Source organism: Stegostoma tigrinum, chromosome 4 (genome assembly GCF_030684315.1).
Source record: "Stegostoma tigrinum isolate sSteTig4 chromosome 4, sSteTig4.hap1, whole genome shotgun sequence".
Lineage (NCBI taxonomy): Eukaryota > Metazoa > Chordata > Chondrichthyes > Orectolobiformes > Stegostomatidae > Stegostoma > Stegostoma tigrinum.
In genome coordinates this window covers 68413863-68435448 of record NC_081357.1, presented here as the reverse complement: position 1 = coordinate 68435448, position 21586 = coordinate 68413863, and the positions used below count along the sequence as shown (strand labels likewise).

Genomic DNA, 21586 nt, shown 5'->3' with positions numbered 1-21586 from the left:
CTTGATTAGTTTATCGAATGTAAGTCCCTCCCCGATTTAACCTCTGCTTTCAACCTAAAACACCTGAAGTCACCATGACTGATTAGTAAAAAAGCTTTCACCAAGAAACTCACAGGGAAAACCTATGTTTCCGGCCCAAACTGTGCTTAATTCAGACTCAAAACTCCTAAATTTGGTTGTCACCCTTAAGTTACCTTAATGTCTCAGCTCCATTATCTCTTGGATTTGGTGGATAACTTATAACACTGCATGCAGTTAGTCTTTCTGATGGGAATTACTGGTCCATGTGTCAGGCTGACCAGTCATGAAGCTTCTTGATAGCAGTGCCAAACCCTTCACTCTTGTCCTTTTCATGATGATCATTACTGACATATCATAAATATGTTTCCTGAGGGCTTTCTGCCAATGGTCAGTGTTTAGTATCATCTTTGATCCTCCTAGGCTGTTCCAGACAGGCATAGACAGACATATAGAGTGCTGATGTTATTTCCACAATTGAAAGAAATGAATTCCATCAAAGTGAGGTATCCTGGCTCCAAAGCTGATCTGCATTCTAAAAGATTCTCTCTTTCTTTGGCTAAAATGAATGACAGCTATATGTTTGAGACAATGACTTCCTCCATTTCGTAGTTAGATTACACGATGGTTATCTTGCGTCATTGTTGCGATGATGCTACAAATCCCAGTCCTTTTTAATTTAATCAGTTCTGTTGCGATGTTGAGTGCCTGAGATTAATACTCTCAATCCTTCCCTATCCCACCTCCCGTCACTTCGTGGGCAGTCTCTATGCATTTTGAGTTGAGGTTTGGTTTACTGACAGCACTAGTGTCTATTAAGCTTAAGATTTTTCCACCATATTTCATGAATTGGTGGGGATGCCAAGCTCATGTTATCGAGTGGTTAGGATGATTCTCTTCTTTAATTTCATTTACTGTGGCTTCTTGTGACTGGTCATTTGTAACAAGCTGCTCTTGTAATTCCCATTTAGTCTTTTTTCGTCAGTTTTCTGGTTGGTTATGTTCCTTTTGGAAAAATGCTTCAGGGTATTAAGATACCTGAACAGTCAAACTTTCACTAGCTGACAACTTAAAAACACAGAAGTCCATTATTAATTACATTTCATTTAACATGATATGTTTTGACAAACAGTTTTTCAGGTTTTAGTCCTATTTAGCTTATTATATTGAGCTTCAGTAGTTTAAAATCGTTAATTCTTCCATGTAGAGAGCACGTTTCAAACCCATGACCATTTATATCTCGAAGGGCAAGGGCAGCCGATACGTAGGAACACCACCATCTACGAATACTCCCAAGCCATTCACCATCCTGATATTTCCTTCAGTGTTGATGGGTCAAAAGACTGGAAAATGCTCCCTGGGGGCAATGTGTGTCTACCTACAGCACAGGGATTGCAGCAGTTCAAAAAAAGCAGCTCCTTCTCAAAGGCAAATAGAGATGAACAATGAATGCTGGCCAGCCAGTGATGCCCATGTCCCACGAATAAATAAAAGGAAGGACGTACGAAGATTATAACGTGACCTCTAAGTCGTTATTCTATCGTCAATTTGATAATAATCACCAAAATGGAAAATAGCTATTCAGCTCAACAAGTTTATGTGGGAACCTATCGTCTATATGATATAGTGCAATTATATTTATCATTTTTCTTCCCATATCCCTCAACTGCTTTTTTGTTTTAGCTTTCAACCTTCTGTTCAGTCAATAGTGAAACAGTGTCTGTTTCAATCAAGAAAATGTAATTTGCAATCTATTGCCAGTGTGTAAAAGAGGATTTCTTTTGCTCCGTGTCTGAGGTATCTTGTATAGTTCCAATTTTTCAAGCCTGTCACAGCAGCATCTCATTAAATCCACAATGGATCTTTTCTGTTTATATGTGTTGCGTAATGTGGAGCCCAAAATTGCACACAATACTCCAAAAATGACAAACCTAATGTTTCATATAGATTCACCATTGCTGAATCACAAAATTACAGAAGGAGGTCATTTGGCCCATCATATCTGCTCTCTAAATGACCATCATGTCTTAGTGCCTTTTCCTGATATTCCTACACACTGTTTTGATTCAAACAATCACCTATTGCTGTCTTGAATGCCCCACTTGACTCTGTCTCTACCATAATTTCAGACAGTGAATCATAACTTTTATACTTACTATTATATTAACTTTTTCTTTCATTGTGTCCTTCGGAAACCAAGGGCAACTGCACCCCCAAAATTTCTATGCTCTTCTAAAGATTCTAACTTCTACATTCTACCAAAATAGAAGTGCATTTTGATACACTGTTACAGGCTGTATTTGATTTACAACCAGAGCATCAGCAGTGTTACCATGGCAATAAGCTTACAACGCTATCTTAAGGCTGTTATATAGTCCAATTAATTTCAGGCTTGACAGTTAGAAATAATTCATTTATCTTTCTCTTTGATGGTATTTAATATTTCTCCATATGCATGCTTAGGGTATTGCTTGGTTTCAAAATTGAGGATTCCTGCTATTTAATTGGTGATTGAAAGAAAGCTAATAATACAATAATTGGCTCTGTTCAATTTATGGGTAAGTGATAGTCCTCACTGTTCAGTGGCTATCAGTTTCTCAGGGTTTGCTACCAGAACAGCAAGTTTTTGTGCACAAGTTTTAATACTGCAGCTCTGATGTTGTAGAGGCCTTTATGTTTTAGTCTTCTGTTTTACAATATCACATAAAGTGAATTAAATTGACTGCACACTTCTTTCTATGATGCTGAAGTCATCAGATCAACCCGAGTGGATGCCAAGTGATAGCTCTGTTGATGGTGTGAACTATGGAGAAAACTACACACTGATACAATTATAGCATTTAAAAGGCATGTAGATGGGTAAATGGACAGGAAAGGTTTAGCAGGATATGGGCCAAATGCTGCAAAATGGGACTAGATAAATTTGGGATATTTGGTCAGCTCAGATGAGTTGGACCAAAGGGTCCGTTTCCATGCTGTACATCTCTTTGGCTCTATGACTGCTATAAGGGCAGATTGTGCACGTGTCTCTCTCTGAAGTAAAAATACCTGAAGCTAGAAGAAAGCCTATTATTTTCTGCCACTAGTTCCTGTAAGCTATCCCTTTTCACAAGTAACTAACAGACTTTGTAATTAGAGTACAAATTGTCCTATGCTTCCGACAAAGCTATGAAAGAACCTGGAGGAAAGAAATTGAAGAACAAGTCAAAAGGCTGTATACTGGTGCTAATGAACTTTGTTTCCCAATTTTGTTTTCCCCCTCACGTATATAACCAGAATGCTTTCTTTCTTTATCTGTGTCTGTCTACAGCTGTCATAGGGCTTTTAAAAGAGTTTACAGTTTTAGTTAGTAGATTTATATGTTGATAGTTCATAACTGTTTACTTGTGATTAGAATTTACCTATTTGTATTACGAAGGAGTTCTTGTTAAGTACAGGAACCTGGTCAGTGTTTTCAGTTCACTTGATTTCAACAGACAAGTAAATAGAGGCTTTTGTATGCTTTGACTAAATCATTAACAAACAACTACGATTAGTGGGGCTTGAGAATAAGTGCGCTTTTTCAAATGGCTCATAACATCCTCCATCCTGGGATTTTTTAAAAAGTGCCCACCAAACAGGTGCCTGAATTAGTCTTGAGCTTCTGGAATTCTCTATGTTCTTGAATTGTCCCCATAGGTTAGACAGTAACTGTGTTAGAAATGTAACTGTGATATACACAAAAAGAGTGAAAGAAAGAAAAAGTGAACTACATCACAGTTAGTCCTGATATCAGTAGAGGGGAAAATGCTAGAATCTGTTAGAATCTGTTATTAGAGAAGTGACAACAGGGCAGGGTATGTAGAAGATCACAATATGATTAGATAGAGTTAATGCAGTTTTATAATTATTTGTAAACACCCATACCTTGAAGAATGAAAATGTTTTAATTAGGGTTCTTGAATTTGGATGTGTAAAACAGTTACTCGTGAAAATATAAGAAGATTGTTTGGAAATTTTGAAAATAGGTTATCTCAGTATAAGGAATTTATTAAAGGTTTCAGACCAGAATTGTTTTTGATAAAACTGTAGAGGGGTTATTTAGAGCTGAGAAAGTCTGAGCTCAATTGTACAAAGGTTCCTGGAAGATGTTATTGGATTCTCAAAACTGACAGTTGAACCCACAGTTAAAGTAAATCCTAAAGAGATGATAGAGAGGGGAATTCTCTCTCGTCTGGGTACAATAAAGGGATGCTTTAGGGATTAGATTTTTACCATATGTCTTAAAATTGTTAATTTTGTGTCTTATGTAAATAGTTTGAGTTATTATATAATATCTTCATTTCTTTTGTGTAATTAAGTTCAGTTTTATGGTTGAAACCAAATTCTCAACATTGCATATTTATATTTCCGTGGAGATGACCTCAATAAAATTAAACAAAAACAAACTACAATCCATCAGGCAAATTTCAGTCTGGGATCTGATTTGTCCAGTAAAATAGCTGGGATCATAACAATTCCAACAAATGTCATCCAAGGATTAAATATCAGGAGGAAGCCTGTGACTCTTGGGATTAGAAGTAATATATTATCATGGGTTGAAAATTAGTTAAAGGGGCAAAAAGAGATTAGAAATAAATACATCATGTACAGGATGGCAAGGTATAAAAGATTGTTGCATGGATCAGTGGTTAGGCCAAAGATACTTACAATTGATAATTCTCTTCACTTTGAGTATACACTCCATCATGTTGTGTAATTCTACCACTGTTAAATGCATGAAATTTTTAACTGACCTGCAACTCCAAGAGATGCTGCGGGCCATCAGTAGCAGCAGAATTGCATTCATCTCTATCTGCAACCTCATGGCATGGGATATTCCCTGCTCTACTATTACCATTAAATGAAGGATGCAGGTAGCCATGTCAGGATCCAAAAATGAAGCATCAACCTAGTAAACTACAACCGAGGAAAACTTGCATGACAAAAAAGTGAAGGCAGCATACAACAGACAGAGCTAAGCAGTAGCCAATAGACCAGTGCTGAGCTCTGCAGTCCTGATACATCCAATCATAAACAGTGGTGGGCAATTAAAGAATTAGCAGTAGGAGGGGGCTCCACAAATTTCTTAACTTCAATAAATGGGGAGCCCATCATATCAGTGCAAATTACGAGGTTGAAACTTTTCAACCACTTTCAGCAAGAAGTGTTAAGCTGATCCATCTGTCTCATTCCTGCAGTCTTCAGCATCACAGATATCAGTCTTCAGCCAATTCGATTCACTCGATCCCATGATATCAAGAAATGGCTGAAAAGACTAGACACTGCAAAAGATATAAGCTCTGACAATATTCTGTCTATTATGCTGAAGACCTGTGCTCCAAAACAAGCGGTAGTCCTGGCCAAACTGTTCCAGTGAAGCAGCAAGATTGACACTTAATTGACAACATGGAAAATTGCACAGGCATATTCTGTCCATAAAATGCAAGGGAAACCCAACCAGCCAATTACTATCTTTTCAGTTTATTCTCATTCATCAATAAGTGATACATAGGTCATTGACTGTGCTTTCGAGAGGTTTTTGTTGAGTAATGGTGTACTCAGTTCTTCACTGTATTTTTAGCATAAACATCTACTAAAGAGCTGAACATCAGATTTGAGGTGAGAGGGACTGCCCTTGGCATCAAGGCAATATTTTATTGAAAATGGTATCAAGGAGTCTGAGTAAAATTGTGGTGTATTGGATTCAGCAGGGCAACTCTTCATTGCCTGGAGATCATACCTAGCACAAGGAAAGATGTTGGAGGTCCTGGAACATCCCTACGTATGTTCCTCATGCTAATGCCCTCCATCACATTCCATCCACAGCTCCAATATCAATGTTCAAAATCATTTGTAACTCCTCATATGCTGAAGTAGTCAGTGTCCAAATGCAGCAGGAAGTGGATGGCATCCACGTTTGGGCTAATAAGTGGCAAGTAACAATCACACCACATGATTATCAATTAATAATCATCTCAAACAAGAAAGAATCTAGCCATCTCCCATTGACATTCAGTGGCACTGCCACCACCAGGCTACCATCTGTCAACATCCCAGAGGTTATCATTGACCAGAAGCTAAACTGGACCGGTCATATAAATACTCTACCCTCAAGAACAAAATGAGTCTAGCAACTCTGTGGCAGGAAGCTCACCTGCTTCTAAATGCCCATCCCCAGCTACAAGACAGTGTAGTGTAAGTCAGTAGTGTGACGGAATACTCTACACTTCCTTGGATGGGTGCAGCTCCTTGTATTCAAAGTATTTTAAGTCACTGATATCTAATTAGCCCACTTGATTGGAATCCCATCGATTAGCTACAACATTGACTCTATCCATCATCAATGCACAGTGCAGCAGTGTGTAATATCTGCAGCTTGAAATGCAAATGGCTCACAAAGGCTTCTTCAACAAAACCTTTCAAACCTTTAAGCTCTGCCATTTAGAAAGACAAGAGTAGCAGATACATGGGAATGCCACAATCTGCATTTTACTTTCGAAGTCACACATCATCCTGATTGAAACTACATTGCCATTTCATTAGAAACCAAAAGAACTCTGGATGGTGTAAATCAGAAACAAAAGTAGAGATAGCTGGAAAAGCTCAGCAGATCTGGCAGCAGATGTGAAGAGAAATCAGAGTCAACATTTTGGGTCTGGGACCCTTCCTCAGAACACAATAAGTTCTCAGTAAGGGTGACTGGGCCTGAAATATTAACTCTGGTTGCTCTTCACATGTGCTGCCAGGCCTACCTAACTCTATTTTCCACCAAATTCTATTTTTGCTGCCATTTCATTACTGTCACTGGGTCAAAATCATGGAACACTCTTTCTAGCACACTGTGGGTATACCTTCAGCTCAATAACTGCAGCAGTTCAGGAAGGGAGCTCATGACCATCTTCTCAAATTTGATTAAGTACGGGCAATAAATGCTGGTCTAACCAGTGACCCCACATCCTGTGAACGAATTTTTAAAAAAGACTTAAATATGGTGAGTGAGTGAATGTGTACAAGTTTGCCAATATTATAAAACTAGATGGGGAAGTAAGCAGTGGAAAAACATTCACTTCCTCCACCATCAATGCAAAGTGTCAGTTGTGTGTACAATCTGTAAGATGCGCTAGTGCTGTTCAATTAGGCTTCTTTGATTTGATTTACTTATTGTCATGTGTATCTTGTTACAATTTATAGCGAAAAGTGTTATAGCGTCACCAGTATCTGGTGCCATTGTAATGATTCAAGAAGGCAGCTTTCCACCACCACATGCTTGAGAGAGACTGTATGAGGGAGTGTATGTGTGTGAGGGTGTGTGCATGTGAGAGTGTGTGTGTTTGTCCTTGAGAGAGAGTGTGAGAGTGGGGGAGTGTGTGTGAGGGATTGCTAGTGTGTGAGATAGAGGGTCTGTGTGAGTGTGCAAGTGCGTGTGTGTTTGTGTGAGACAGTCTGTGTGTATGTGTGTGTTTCAGTAAATACTGTGGTGAGGTCACGTGTAGCGCAAAACGTTCCCAAGATCGTGGTTGAAGCGGTCCTCATGGGTACCGAACTTGGCTATCAGCCTCTGCACAGTGATTTTGCATTATTGTGTATCTCAAAGGCTATCTTGTAGGATGCCTACCCAAAGGTCAGCCTTGAAAGAAAGTCTAGGATTTGCATTTTAATCAATAGAAACCTGCATTTCCTTTCTAACTTACTGAAAATTCAACAGGAGGCAGTCAACGAGCTATCTTTAGGATTGTTACCTTTCTGCTTATAAATTCTGTCTTGGTATAGTTCCTCTTCTACACTATGCCTGAAAAATGAGCAGAGATTCCAAAGGACTTCACCAGCTTCAAAATCTCCCCTCCACCCACTTCATCCCAAAACCAGTCCAACCTGTCTCTGCCTCCCTAACCTGTTCTTCCTCTCACCCATCCCTTCCTCCCACCCCGAGCCGCACCTCCATCTCCTACCAGCCACCTCATCCCACCTCCTTGACCTGTCCGTCTTCCCTGGACTGACCTATCCCCTCCCTACCTATACTCTCCTCTCCACCTATCCTCTTTTTCTCCATCTTCGGTCCGCCTCCCCCTCTCTCCCTATTTATTCCAGAACCCTCACCCCATCTCCCTCTCTGATGAAGGGTCCAGGCCCGAAACGTCAGCATTTGTGCTCCTGAGATGCTGCTGGGCCTGCTGTGTTCATCCAGCCTCACATTTTATTATCTTGGATTCTCCAGCATCTGCAGTTCCCATTCTCAGCGATTCCAAAGCCAGTGTTTTCTGATAAACCTGTCCGACTACAAACTGGTTGTCGCGTGATTTTTGACCTTTACAGAGGCCTTTCCGTACTGTTAATATTGTATCTCAACGTTTGACCTGGGCTATGAAAATAGCAAATTTCACCTTAGCCTGGGATCACCTGAAGGATGGCACGCAACTAAAAGCATCGTTTTCCTTTGCAACATAATTGCTTCATGTCAGCCCGGAGACTAATATGTGCCTGAAGAATGTAATGTTTGCATATAATTATTAGCTGTGTTACAGGTCTGTTGGATTCTTCGGTATCCATGCCTAGTTTCTTAGAGGCATTGCCACATCAAATAAAGTGCAGCTGGAGGCACAGTTACATTAAAAATAAGCATTAAAGAAATACGCTTTTACACTCGGGCAGTGTCTCTTTAAGTCGTGGAAATAAAGACGCTGGCAATCTGAAAGAAGGGAAAGTAGCGAGGTTCCAGAAACAAAGACATTCTTCTCTGTTGTACAATAGGTGTCACTTCCTGTAAGATCGCAGCAAATGTCGGGAACACCGGTCGTTCAGCTGATCGAAAGTGGCGTATACCTAGGACCGCCTCAGGAGAGAGTCAATGAAAAGTCCCTCCCTTTCTGAGTATCTTGTCTGTCTATCAGGGCAATAAGTCCGCAGGGGGAGGGGGGCAGATGCGAGTAAAGCAGCAAGCCGAACTCAGCCATGGTAGCCCTTCGAGCAACACTAGCCGAACACGGTGAGTCTCTTCTTCCTAAGACCTTCGCCTTGCCAAGCCAGGAGGCTCATTTGCTAAACTCACTGGCGCATCTTCGCAGAGAGAACAAAAAACAGTACCTTCAGATTTTTGCCAATAAAACTTCTACTTTAGATTTAATGATGTTAATGAAGAATCGTTTGTTTTTTTTTTCTACGACTGACTCCTCCGATATTACTTGTTAATTTATCCGCGGTCATTGTTTCATAGCTTTATTGGGTGTTGAAAAATGCCTGCCACGGCACTTTTGCACAATAGCGGCTACAGGGATGTCGCTTCATTTTCCCGGTTATTGGAGGACGCCAAAGAAGAAATCATTTCCGTTCCTGTAGGAAATGGAGGAGTTAGGAAATTTTCCAGTGAATTTTTTTCTCTCTGAAGTTAATAGTGTACCAGCAGGAAGACTTAAAATATTCACGTATTCTAAGGTATACTTTATTATTATTGGTATCTAAATATTAGATCCTGTATCTCCGCCCACTGAGCCGCGCCCAAGGAACAAGATGGTTACGAGTACATTTCATGTTACATTGTGTTCTGAGAAGCAATCTCACATTTCATTAAAAAAAATTTTTGAGAACAAAGGGTAACCTCTTTTATATCTTGAGAACGAAGTATTTCATGTCATTCAAATTGTAACACTCCAAATATCCACCCACTATCCTTTAAATAACAACGCGAAAAGATTAGATGTCTTTGGGGTATTCCTTAAAGAAAACTGCACTAGACAATTACTAACGTAGGTGAATCCTGGCCCAGACTGGTTAGTAATCGCTCTTTAGAGCTGCATGTGTTATAATTCATCTAAACTGGGATAGGGAAAGAAGATTGCTTTTGTAGTGATTTAACACTCTGGTTTAGTGAACAGGAATGGATTTTTGCAAGAAGTGGGGTAATTGGGTAAGAGTACATATTACAGCAATGACAGTGTGCGTAGAGATAGTCTGAGAAGAGGCAGGGAGCAATTTGGCTTGTGGTACTGAAAAAGCAAAGGGTGTACAGAGAGACAACGGATGTGATTGGGAATAAGGACACTAATGAGATTTATTATTTCTGGTCTTCTGAAATGTATGGACAGCCTTCATGCCTGCCCATGCTACTCTTCCTAAGAACGCATCATATCCCATCAAGGACTTTAGGATGGCCAGGTTAACTGAAGCATTCATATGTGAGTAGAATGTGGCATGCTGCTGAATTTAAACAACTAAAATTATGCAAGTTGCTAGCAAAGGGTATTAGTAATACACCTTTTGCTTTCCATCATATGTTTTGCACCATTAGGAGATTTGCTTGTAAGGTTCTGGAACTGAATGGTCGGAATCCCAATCTTCTGTGATTACCTTTCCAATTCCAATTGGTGAGCTAGACTGGTTAGTCAGTCCCCAGTAGTGCCTTGGCATACTGTGTTCTAACCTGGTGTAAATATCAGATTGGCAGTTCTGCCACAGTTGGTTGACATGGTTTCGGTCTTAGTTCCCAGATGTGTTGTTCTGGAAGATAGCTGAACTGCAAAAAAGAATGCCCCGTGCCTCTTAGATCCTCAGGTTAATAGTCATTGCCTGGTCATTAGACAAAATATGATAAGCATTGAATTGGCCTCCTTCCAAACAGACATTGGGTACAAAGAATGAGCAGCACCGCTTGCCTAAAAATGTGTGCATGTGTTGGAACTGACCTTTCTGAACATGGAACATGCTCCATTATATCATGGATTTACCAGCTGGAGGTGCAGAGCTTAAGCATCCACTTGTCCTTTTGCAACATGAGAATGGTAGGTTTGTTTTTTTTTTACGTAGGGTGCGCACAATTTCAATACTGGCCCACTGTTGGAACCTGTCAGTAGTTTTTAATCTCCAATCTCTGAGTTTTGTCATGAACAACATGATGCATGTCCACTTACAAGATAGTGGAAGGACCCCTGCCGAAAATGTCTGATGTTACAGACATTTGGAATTTGTAACTTATTCATAAAATAAAGTATTTATTGGAATTGGATAATGTTTACTACTTAATTGGTTAACATTAGTGAAGGCCAATGTGTAGAGAAATCTCATGATTTCTGTAGTGCATAGAAGTTTTGAATGTAATTAGTAATTTTTGTGACTCACCCAAAGATGATTCTATAAGCCTTATCACAAACTGCAAAAATATTGCACCAATTCGACAAACCAAAGTAGAATGTGTTGAAACAATTAAAAAGTTGCTTCACTCTTAATTATCAAACTGATATTTTTAAGTTACATATATTCAAATAGGGAGGGAATTTTGTGTAATTTTAAGTTATAAAATATTTTTAAACTTCATTTAGCTTGATAGAAGGTTCGCAAAATGATACTGTTCATCCCTGATACCATGCTGGAATAGTTTTCTAGTTTTCAGCACAACTCTGAAGAAAAAAATTTCTTAAGTTATTCAGTAGGGAAATTCACCACCGCTGCATTCCATGTGGGAAGCTGGGCTGATAGGAATTTGCTCAGATTTGGGCCTCTAACAGTGTTGTATTTATTCTGTGTCTGATCCGTTGTCCCTTTGAGCATGTTTTTCCAGTTAACTATCATTTGGTTAATTTATCCTAAATTCTTCAGTTGTTCAAATATCTGTCTTGCTCACATGCTTACTATTGTGTAACTCCTTGCATGTCATTGCTACAAAGTTGACTATGCTTTTACCTACTTCAATAGTTGGGACATCCTGAGGACTTGTACTTTGATACATAAATGCCATTTTATTCTTTATATGGCTATATCATATAAATATTACATGATATATGTTTAAGTTTTACTGTTTCATTAACTCATTCACAAATTGAATTTGTCAGTATTTCTTTCTTACTTTAATCTGTTCCCAATTGGGGATGCTTGCATCTTCAGTAAGATCTCAGGTAGCGTGCTTCAAAAGATCACAGATTGAGCTCTTTACCCAGTCAATAGAGTTGTATTTTACTGATCTGCACTTCTTTTAAATTCAGTCCTGTATTGGGAGAATATCTCGTACCTTCTCAGACCTCATATAATTATGTAGACACTGGCAATACATTATTTGTGAAATCACAGGAAAAGCATACTTACTTACTGTGTAACAAAGTGTGGAGCTGGATGAACCCAGCAGGCCAAGGAACATCTTAGGAGCACAAAAGCTGACGTTTTGGGCCTAGACCATTCATCAGATGCTTTTTTGATGAAGGGTCTAGGCCCGAAACGTCAGCTTTTGTGCTCCAAAGATGCTGCTTGGTCTGCTGTGTTCATCCAGCTCCACACTTTGTTATCTCAGATTCACCAGCATCTGCAATTCCCATTATCTCTTATTTACTGTATACAGTCTTTAGTACTGTATAATATACTGGCACCTGAACATAGGGACCTCTTTAAGACATTTTTTAATGAATTTGTCAGGAATAAAAATGAGTCATATAATACTTGTGAAAACAGGTACTTGTACCACTGAAAACAAAATGATTCTTTATTATACAGGTATCTATCTTGAGGTAATATAATCATACAATATTGTCATTGTGAAATATACATTATTGCGATGAAGAAATAATAAAAGGTGTACATCTCCAATGAAGAGGGGAACCTAGTTGTAGAAGAAGAAATATGGCAAAAAATTAAGTGCCCATTTTGTTTACAAATGCATGCATGCATCCAGTGGAAGGATACTAAAAGCAAATGTGAGATTAAAAATTTAAAACAGACTTTATCAGCAGGAACATTGAATATGTGGCCAAAGAGGGAATGATATTTTTGCACAAATATCAGAATTAGATAAGTTCACTACTAAGGGCAAAAAATGGCCAACCAGTTTTGGGTAAAGTTGCTGATTAAATACAGAAGATGAAGAATGAAGATAAGTTAATGCAGCCATTTTTTGTGTTGCTGGAAATTGCCTTCATAGAAAGTATAAACAAACTCGCAAAAATCTCCTGCAACAATTGACGCATTTTGATATCTACAAATATCAAAACATTAGTTGCAATTCCTTCTAATATCAAGTATTACTGGTATCCTCTGAAAACAGCAGTATACCCTGTGATCATTGGCAGTTGTTTTTTTCCAAATTTCAATAAACTTGTGGGAATGCAAAAAAATGCACTTTTTGGTGGGTGGCGCAAATTGAAGGAAATATTATTGTTAAGTAATGACATGAATACTTTGAAAATAATTGTCCAGATTTGATAGTAGATAGAATGAGAAGACCTTAAGGAACTACCACCATAGGTTAGGCATTCCAATTTGAAAATATAAGATAGACATAATTTAGTTCTATAATTTTGAGGCTTGGAAATATAACAACAAAGGTAATGTACCACTTCATCTAGTTGTCAATTCTCACAAGAAACTGGACATAGTACAAGACCCCAGTTTAACTTGCACCCCAGGCAAGATTTACATCGTTACAGACTTTGATAAGCTTTCATGGGTGATTTAGAAAGTCGTTGGTTTAGTTTTTAAAATTTGATTCAATAAAGCTATATTATCTTTTGTGTTATTCACATAATTAATTTCCTAATATTTAGGCATTTATTATTTTTTCACTGAAAATAACAGACATTCTTAATATCACAAAATAATACAAAATTCATTGGGGTTCCACATCTAGCTTTCGTGCAGCTGTGAAGTACTGAAGATGGATGATAATAATGCCTTATTTATAAAACTCAAATTATTCCTGATGTGCAACATTATGGTGCAAATTAACGATCGCACTTAAGTTAGGAATGTATTTATTAACGGGCCTGTTGCAGCTACCGCCAAGATTAGCATCTTGAATCCAATTTGCGTTGACTTAAGTCTCCCTGCCTACATTTTCCTATGAAACAGTTTACATTAAATACAGTCACACGTAATGGTAAAGTAAGCTTTCTTGTTATTTTGTAATTTACAGGGGTCTGTTTTGTTGTAAATTGAAATTTTCTGCAGCACGGAAGTGGATAACTACCTAAGCGGTATGTCTGGAGCCGGCTGAGAATCGTGTTTAGATGACAGTAGCACCATGAACCCAGCCAGTGGCGCTGCTGAAAACCGACAGCATTCTAACAACAAGAAACAGCAGCGAGCCGCTTCGCCCGCCAGGTTCCGCGATATTAACTCCAGACCCTCCATCAAGACGTCGTTTGGTGCCAAATCGACCGCACTGAAACAGGTTTACCACCCGAGTCGGGTTTCCAACCAGGGGACTGCAAACAACAAGGAGAAAGCGAGCCGAGTTGGGGCTGCTGTCCGTCCAGCTGGTGCTGAAAAGGAGATCGCCGCCTCTCCCGAGAATCTCAGAAAGGTGGAGGGGGACAGCTGCCATTTCATCCAGAGCAAGAACTCGGATTTGACCGCCGCTCAGAGCGGCCGTGCGGGGACCATCCCGGAGAGAGCAGCGAGAGGAAAGCCAGGGGAGCAGCAGCCTCTAGGAGGAGGAGGTGGGAAAGGGGAGGCGGCAGACGGAGCGGAGCAGGAAGGTGTCGGGGGCGGTTCCGGGCTCGGCCTTCAGACGGACAGTGCGGGCTTGGCGCCGCCGCCCAATGCTGCGATAATGCACACGAAGAACGCGTCGTCGGCGCCGGAGCCCGAGAGGCCGGCGGGTGGTTCTAACATGGAGGCGATGACAGAGCAGGAAAAGAGCCTGCAAGATGAGGTCGAGAAACTGCGCTCGGAAAACCTGGGCCTCAAGGTAGGGACGGCATCTGGCACATTGCAAATAGAGATTGGGGGAGGGGAGGGGAGATGGGGCTTTCTGCTTGAGGATACGAATGGACAGAATCCAACAATATCACCACACTCTCAAAAACATAAGAGGATTTGTTGGGCAGAGACTTCATTCCCCGTGGGTAGGGGAACTGCAGTGTTGGCCCTGGGGCTGATGTTGACAGTTTGCATGATGGCCATTGCATTGGGAAACGCCTGCCGCAGATTTGGAAGAGGTTTGCTTTGTGTTTATGTTTTAGTTCTGTTGTTGCGTTGATGCGTTTTTTTCTTTAAATCTTTGTTTCGGCAGACGGAGATCGAGGAGATGCGAAACGAAATGGACGAAATGAGGGATAGTTTCTACGAGGAGGACGCCTGTCAGCTGCAGGATCTCCGGCGGGAGCTCGAGCGCGCCAACAAGAACTGCCGAATCCTGCAGTACCGCCTGCGGAAGACGGAGAGGAAAAGGATGCGATTCGCCCAAACCGGCGAGATGGACAATGAGCTACTGAGAAGTCTCGAGCAGGACCTCAAGGTCAACTTACTTTCAGTCTGTTGGGCGCTATGGGGTTCCTCCAGTTGTCAGTGATATCACACAATTTCCACAGCTTTGAGACTTTTAAGTAATTTGCCTGCATTTTAACCCCGCTCTGCCTCTTTTTTTTGTTTTATTTTCAATGAGGAGGAGGATGATGCTATTTCCTGTTGTCACCGCTTCCAGGTTGCCAAAGATGTGTCTGTCAGACTGCACCATGAATTGGAAAACGTGGAAGAAAAACGCACCAAAACAGAGGAGGAAAATGAAACCTTACGTCAGCAGTTGATAGAAGCTGAGATCAGCAAACAAGCTTTACAGAATGAACTGGACAAGATAAAAGAGGCGAGTACAATATTGGTGACCATTTCATGGTCAAGAATAGTATAGAAGAGATTACAAGCTCTGGAATTATCTTTAATAATGCTAGTGAAAGAAGATGTTCGTGTGACATTGCTTCATTACGTTAAACAAGGTTTTAGGAGCCCATGAAAAGTTGACTCAATAAGTTGAGTTCAATGTTCACTCAGAAATAATGCCAACTCATAATTCCAACATTTACCAATCTTATTCAGACTTTATGTTCATTTCAAAATGTTTTTGTGTGTGGAACTTAAAAGCTTAAGAATCCCTGTGTCATGTTTGGGGCTATTTTGTTTTTCAGTTTTGTAAAAATGAAGGAGGTAGAAATTTGACTATGTGCACAGTGAATTAGAAGTCAGTGGCGGGATACCCTGCACCTGGTCTGTGCAAGCAGCTGGGAGAGAAATCTTGAAGCCTTGGAGCTTCTTTGGTGTCTGGGCCCCTTGTTTCAATTCCAAACCCATCCCACCCTGCCTACCCATAATGCCTTTAATGCTTGGCAGCTTGTGTCAAGTGTTTTCACCTTATGCTTTGGCTCCTAGAGAACAGAACAGTGCACTACAGAAAGAAACCAATCAGCCATTAAGTTAGTGCTGTTTGTTTCTGAGAGAAATCCAGTCAGTCCTACAACTTTCCCCACCTATGCCTCCATTTGTATTTTGCTACAAGATTATTCAATTTTATTTCAAATATTAATCAGTATCCTCCACAGTATCATGCAAGGGATACATTCTAAATCCTTACCACTGTGTATAAAAGCTTTTCAAGTGTTACCTCTGGTTATTTTTCCACACAACTGAAATTGAATTGAATGTGTGTAACAACACAAATCAAGTCAGCCTCTCATCCCTCTATTCACAACACAGTAACATTCAATGACCATCAAAATTGACACCAATAGTTTCCACCCAAACCTTTTGAATAACCAGTATCATACTTAGTGAATAAATGTAATACACAGGTTGAGAGCTTAAACAAAAGATGTAACAGTTTATTAATAATATAGTAGCTTCAGCAGGACAAAGCTAAACCACAGGCAATCTAATTCATGTCTAGGATGTAAAACTACTTTTCTTTGATTCTAGCCTCCCACTGTCTAAGACAGACACAGTGAAGGGATAAACCAAAAAGAAAAATTAGATACATAGATCCCTTAAAATGGCCACCCAAGTGGACAGGGTTGTTAAGAAAGCATATGGTGTTTTGGCTTTCATTAACAGGGGGATTGAGTTTAAGAGTCGTGAGATCTTGTTGCAGCTCTATAAAACTTTGGTTAGACCGCACTTGGAATACTGCGTCCAGTTCTGGTCACCCTATTATAGGAAAGATGTGGATGCTTTGGAGAGGGTTCAGAGGAGGTTTACCAGGATGCTGCCTGGACTGGAGGGCTTATCTTATGAAGAGAGGTTGACTGAGCTCGGACTTTTTTCATTGGAGAAAAGGAGGAGGAGAGGAGAGGTATACAAGATAATGAGAGGCATAGATAGAGTTGATAGCCAGAGACTATTTCCCAGGGCAGAAATGGCTAACACGAGGGGTCATAGTTTTAAGCTGGTTGGAGGAAAGTATAGAGGGGATGTCAGAGGCGGGTTCTTCACACAGAGAGTTGAGAGAGCATGGAATGCGTTGCCAGCAGCAGTTGTGGAAGCAAGGTCATTGGGGTCATTTAAGAGACTGCTGGACATGCATATGGTCTCAGAAATTTGAGGGTGCACACATGAGGATCAATGGTCGGCACAACACTGTGGGCTGAAGGGCCTGTTCTGTGCTGTACTGTTCTATGTTCTATGTAAACACTCAAACTTCTATATGGTTGCTTTTGTAGGCTCAATCCTTCTCATTTGAACATGGTTCAAAAACCAGTTTTAACTTTGGTTTCTCTTTGGTAGACTTGTTGCTTCTCAGTGAGGCCTTTTTTAAATTTTAAATGTGCCATCTGTTTGAAAATAATGCATCTCTGGAACTGAAACATCTGGAGTGTTCTCTGAACAAGAATCAACCTGCAATCAACTTTCAGGCCCAGCCTCATAAACAAATTTCAGTTTGTTGGTTCTCCTTTTTTACTAAAAAAAAACTGTTACTCACAGTCCAAAGGTCACCTTTATTTTCAGCTCACAATTCACAGCTGTTATTTCTGTTGCCTATGTTGGTGCAGTGAAGTGTATCTCGTGTCCAGTTTTGTTCCTTCTTTAAAGACATTTTGGCGATTTGGTATAACTGAGTGGCTTGCAGAGCCTTTTCTGTGTGTAGTTAGAAGTTCACCACATTTGTTTGGGTCTGGAGTCACAGGTAGGCTGGACCAGGTAACGAAGGCTGTTTTCATTCCCTAAGGGACATTAACAATACAGGTGGGTTTTAACAATAATTAACAATGATTTCAGGGTCATTGTTAGACTTTTAAAATTTATTTTGTCTGTTTAAACTGGTATTCTGTACATGGAAGTCCGGGTGAGGGCTGACATGAACTTGTTTGATATTCGCTTTTGATGCTACATGTAGGTAGCCACTCTTTCCATCATTGTGGGCATCTTTGTAAAGGCCAGCTATATTATGGCATTATCTTGGATATTTTTGAGAATGAATCCTTAAATCTCTCCCTCAAGTGTATGTAGCATGTTAGAAAGACTGATGGCACCTCAGATATTTCCTGCTGCTACCCCAGAATTATCCCCTTCAATGGTATCCTTCAAGGCTCGGTATCCACATCAGTTGAGCAGAGTTTAGAAGGTCCTGGATCATCTAAGATGCTGTACTGCTATTTCTGTCTTCACCACCTACTTTTCTTCAATTTTGATGTGAGACACCACCTGAGAGCTCACTGTTTGTCTGACAGGTTCCATTGAGGTGTGTGTATCTGAGCTGTGGGCTTCTTTGCATGAGTGCTGTGATGGTGCATCCTCAGAGTGAGTGACTTCCGCTAAGCAATCATCATTTTCCTCCTTCAGAAACTTTTGGGATAGGCTTGTGGGAGATAAAATATATGATGTTGCAGTGTCCAGGTAGAAAGGTGTGATGACAACATTATGAATCTGATCATGTTTTATGGCTGATGACATCAGTTCAGCTTAAGTAAGTGTTGTTTGTTAAGACTACACAGTATCTAATTCTGTTCAGAGGCAATTGAGAGACTCTGATTTTCCTGTTGCCAATGACCGGCTGTGATGAAAGTCTGCTTATTTCCAATGCCTCTGTTGGGGTGGAATGGGCAGCCCCTGTGCTTCCTCTTGCAAGGAGAGAGAGAGTAGATATATAAATGAGGATAATGAGTGGATGATTGTTGAGGGTCACTGAGAGTGATATGTGTGTGCAATAAGATGTACATGATGGTCTGAGAAGCTGGTTGGTGTTGCACCCAACTCAACAGAGAGGGCATGACCCTGTGACCGCTTATGACACACGCCAACATCTCTGGAGAGGCATCAGTGAAATGCAGTTTTGCCCTACAATGCTGTGAGTGCAATTCCACAATTTCTTCCTCTGCTGAAACACCTGGACATTGTTTAACTTTAAAGCTATTACTTTAAATATTTCATCTGGAATAGGCTGAAGTGAGTTTTCATCATAGCTGCTTGCCCTAATTAGTCAGCAAACCTGAAACCAGGCAGTAATGCAGTCTGATGAGAGAAACACTGGCATATACTTTTCCCCGATACCAAGCATAGAAATGCCTCAGTAAGCATTGTAGTTGATGTAGCCACCCATGTTTTTGTTCAGGGTTACAGTTGTTGCATAATGCATATTTTGTGGCATTATTCTCAATTGTGCAAGGGGAAATGAAGTTTGTGCAGATGTTGCAGCAGTCAGTTACAGGCGCATGATACATTTTGATGATACCAGATTAAATTCTGCAGCTTTTCCCAAGGATGGGATCAAAGCTTTGCACCTTGGTTACAATACCTAGCTCTACCATAACAAGTAAGCCTCCTCTGGTGTTAAGAGCTTCCTCAGTGACAGTGTCCTTCTTGGTGTATGACTCAGGGTAGTGTTCCACCTGTCAAAGGTACAGCAAAAGTGAGCCAAGTCCTTATCAGAGTTGCTGTATGCTGGCAGTGCGACACAAGCATTCCAAACTGAGGAATGTCTGCACTGTAAATGGACAGACTCTAAAATGCCTGGAAAATGTTTAACTTGACCATCAGTGTCAGGAAGGCAAAAGACATGATTTAGGAAGTTCCAATAACACCATTTATTGGCATTGAAAATGTGACAGTGGATATTGTTGGTAGCTTCACATATTAAGTTGCATAATCATCAGTGAAGTTACTTGATGCTGAAATCTGCATGTATAACGCAAAGGTTATGGCTGTCATATCTAGCACTGAAGATTTATTTTCATCTTCACAGCGTAAACATAGATTGTTTGATTGTAAACTCACCCACTGCTGTTCCTTATGCTGGCTTAATAATATTTTAGAATACTAAGCTTCAGGCAAACTGAAAATTTAGTTCAATTTCACTTTATTGACCATATTGAAATTAATTTTGTATACATTGCTCATTAAGTAAACAGGAGTAAAATAACAAAACTAAAAATGCTGTCACCAAAATTGAACCTTTTAATTAAAATCTTGAAACAATTCCAATGTATTTAAAAGTTGATGACTCCCATCCCTTATTCATTCTTCTCACTCCTGTTAAAAGTTCTTAAGGAGGGTCCAAATTAGTTTGAGAACTGATTGTTCTGCATCTGAGGGATTGTAGCCTTTTCCTTGAATGTGTTCCAACAGTATAACTGAGACATGGGGTGATTTTCATTGCTCACAGCACTACTTTTGTTAAAATTCTTCAAGAGCAGTTTTCATTGAAAAAGATCTGCTTAGTAAATACTCTTCTTGCCTAGTTCAGTAATCTCTTTACCCTTAAGGAGTCGACTTTCCTGAGGCACAGTACTATGAGAGATATCCAAATTGGATATCACTTATAACTATGTTTGGAAGAATCTCATGATTATTGGATCTACTCAATTTTCTGAGATAGTATAATTGTATATGTCACTTGGTCACTAATCAAACCATGGTTCCCTCAAATTCAATTAGCCATCACCACTGATTGCTAGTTACAATGTGATTAGCTCATTTCATTTCATTCTCTTGTGCATCTGTTGCTTAGTACTTGCATTTGGACATTTTTGTATTCTGAGTATGTGTAGGGAAATTGCTTTAGTTGGTCTGTATATTTAAAGAATAAATGAGCATTGGAGTAAAATCTATATTTACTGCAATTCCATACTGTCATACAATTTGTGTCTTCTGACATGCACTGGAAATGGGCAATGATGATAAATTAAAATGCACTTTAATAAGAAGTTCCTCATGAGAAATTAGTAACTAAGAATAGAATGTGTTTACGGCCATGTTACAATGCTGGTTATTTCTGATCAAGGTTGCTGTTGTTGCGTGGAATGATTTGAAAACTTAAGACTGAAATGCTACCTTTCTTTTCTAAAAGAAGTCAAGCCATTAGTTTCAGTGATAGTTGCTTGCAGTGACCAGCTTTTAAAAATAAATTAGTGTCAGAAATTATGATTACTAGAGAATTATGGTTGGTACAGTGTTATTCAACTTTTACTGTCAGGTAAATTCAATTTACTGTCAGGTTAATTAATTACACATATTGATGATCCCTTCAAAATGGATAAATGTGAGGTTGCCCACTTTGGTAGCAAAAATAGGAAAAAAGATTATTATCTGAATGGCAATGGATTTTGGAAAAGGGGAGGGGGATTGAGACCTGGATGTCTTTGTACACCAGGTGCTGAAAATAAGGGAAATGTTACGTTGACTTTTATAGAGGATTTTAACAAAACTGTCCAGTTTAAGATTTCTCAAATGTTTTTAGACTGACGTTCAGTTAAAAAGTTGCGGAATCTTTCAGATCTTTTGTCATCCATGGAAAGCGGAATAACTGCACAGAAGCTGGTATCCCATCATCAAGGCATCCTTTATTTATATAAGCGCTATACATGGGCTGTAA

The 21586-nt window shown here is 39.8% G+C and overlaps 1 protein-coding gene across 6 annotated transcripts in view; it reads left to right on the top strand.

Moving 5' to 3' along the window:
- Window positions 1–8808: 8808 nt before the first annotated feature.
- The window catches only part of LOC125452497 (protein SOGA3-like), a 115296-nt gene continuing 102518 nt past the window's right edge, over window positions 8809–21586 (top strand). For 4 of the 6 annotated variants that reach the window (XM_059645397.1, XM_059645395.1, XM_059645392.1 and 1 more), the window contains exons 1-4: window positions 8809–9022; window positions 13925–14701; window positions 15026–15250; window positions 15437–15595. In XM_059645397.1, the coding sequence (XP_059501380.1) occupies window positions 14033–14701; window positions 15026–15250; window positions 15437–15595 (1053 nt within the window). In that variant the 5' untranslated portion in view covers window positions 8809–9022; window positions 13925–14032. Of the gene's footprint in view, window positions 9023–9447; window positions 9469–13924; window positions 14702–15025; window positions 15251–15436; window positions 15596–21586 lie in introns of those variants that run through there. The other 2 variants (XM_059645394.1, XM_059645393.1) reach the window with 2 other exon arrangements.